General features: G+C 32.1%; 1 protein-coding gene across 1 annotated transcript in view; it reads right to left on the bottom strand.

Annotated features, from left to right (window-relative positions):
* The window catches only part of L3mbtl3 (l(3)mbt-like 3 (Drosophila)), a gene marked incomplete in the record, with an annotated part of 113,739 nt that overhangs the window by 68,997 nt on the left and 42,451 nt on the right, over window positions 1-2,291 (bottom strand). Inside the window, 1 exon segment of the mRNA XM_013516682.1 lies at window positions 1,348-1,499. Within this exon segment, the coding sequence (XP_013372136.1) occupies window positions 1,348-1,499 (152 nt within the window).

Here is a 2,291-nt window from a genome sequence, read left to right as displayed (position 1 = left end):
TGGTAAATGTTAGTGACATTACAGCTATACTTTGAAAAAGAAAGAGAGTTCACATTTTTAAAAGATACAAATTGAATCATTCACACATGAAATGCTGTATTATCTGCAGTTGGCTTCCAAACAAACTTAGAATTAAATTTTAAGAGTGGAAACACAGAAGGGACGCTCTCTACAGAAATCGATAATGGTTAATGCTAAATAAAGGCCACAGGAAAACCACTTTACCATTAGTTTTGCACATGCCTATAGTTCAGTAAAAAAATTTTTAACACAAGTTAAATATGAAGACATCCTGTGAAGAAAAACAATGCTTTACACAAAAATGCTGGAAAAACCAAAACCATTTTAGAAGACTTAATTAACTATGTACTGTAATCATGCAATGACTTGTCTACATTTTTAAAAATTTCTATGAATCACCTATGTAACATAATGAAAAGTAGTTTAAAAATGTGAATAGCAAATAGATTTCAATTCAGGGTCTTTTTTAAAAAACAATGCAAGTAAAACTGATGAGTATCTAATTAGTTTGAAGAGTAATGAAAATTATTAACACATCTACGGAATAAAGTTATGCATACTAAAAAAAGTGTTTTCCAGAAATTTAGCTACATTTACATAAATCAATATTCACTTGATACTGCAACCTTAGTCATATTTTATTAACTCACTGGTCACTTCTCTAAAATATTATTTCAAGTGTTATCTAGATTAAACAGTTCACAAATGTCTTTCATCAGAAAACTGAATTCTAGAGATAACTGAATATGAATTACATATGGAAAATCCTTAGTTCAATTGTTTAACCAAAATAAGATGATTTATTACAGCTATTTCATAATTACATCATTTTAAATTTCTCTTACTGCCTTACTCAGTATATCTAATAATGATAAGAATTAAAAAGATTATTCCTCAATTAATATATTGATGCTCAGCTATCATAAATGATTAAATTAGCTACTATGCATGAAAACATAAAGGAAGATTAAAATAAGTTCATAACAAATGATAGAAACCACCCATGCTGAAGGGGAAAATATAAATCTGGGTGCACATGCCTGTCAATTTATGTTGGGAATGGGGGTGGTAAATGCCACGTCCACAGTATAAAGACAAGTAAAATACAAATCAGGGAGGAGCTTCATTCACTAAAGGATGTTACTTAGAAATACATGCAATGTGAAACACATTAAAATTTAAAAATCTGAAATGGGAAAAAGTGGGGCACAGCACTGTTATTTTGTGTTGGAAGCTTTGCAGTGTTACTGTTTTTAAACTGTATACCTAGTTTACCTAGGCACACATGAAATTTTAAAAAGCACGCATTAATGCAAAATGTCTCACCAATAGTCATAGCTCTCATCCCAGTTGTCAAAATGCACCAGGAAACGATTGTCCACCATATCTGTTACCGTAGCAACACAGATGAAGGCAGGATTCTTTTTGTCTACAGCTTCAAGCTTCATTCCAACTCGAAAACCTGATGGGATCACTGTCTATGGAAAAATGCAGATTTCATTAGAGATAAGTACACACTCAACAACAGCAAGAAGACCTGTGAACCTGCACCTACCACTCCCAACCCCGCTATCCATTCCTGTCTTCACATAATTTCAAAATCATGCACTAGTTTCACAGCACAGCTGCTTCCCAACCAGGAGTAATAAAACAAAACAGAATTTTAAAAATGCTCTATAGCTACACCCAATTAACAATCTGAGTCTCAAAACTAAAATACTCCCAACCTTGCAGCTATGAAAATAATTTTAACATGCATTTTTATACCTTAGTTAGAAACACTATAGTAGCAGCTTTTATTCACCATATAGCTCGTATTTTGGCCTTCCTTCCTTGATTACAGATTTAACAATGAAAATTACTTCACACAAAATATGCACTTAAGTTAAAAATGTGCACAAGTCAGTACAAATTCACTCCCACTTTTAGATTTCTCTAGAGTACTCTACAGAAAGTAGGTCATCTTAACATATGAAAGGCTGCATATTACTACAAGTTTTACTTAACACTACAGATACTTTTTATTAACAATAGCAGCAAATAAACTGGCTATTAATCTATATAACCCTTCAAAATGGTTAATACTTGGAAGAAAATCAGCCATCTAGGACTTCAAGGGAAAGCAACAAAAGTTCAGTAAGTTATTGCTCAAAGGACAATAACATCTAAGCATCCCTTATAATCTTTTGTGAAGACAAATATCCTAATCTCAGAGTAAGATATCTGGATATGAATTATGTCAATCACAATATATTCTATGGCCTGGTGTG

This window comes from Chinchilla lanigera, unplaced genomic scaffold (genome assembly GCF_000276665.1).
Source record: "Chinchilla lanigera isolate Chin_1 unplaced genomic scaffold, ChiLan1.0 scaffold00035, whole genome shotgun sequence".
NCBI lineage: Eukaryota > Metazoa > Chordata > Mammalia > Rodentia > Chinchillidae > Chinchilla > Chinchilla lanigera.
This window is presented reverse-complemented; position numbering and strand designations above follow the sequence as displayed.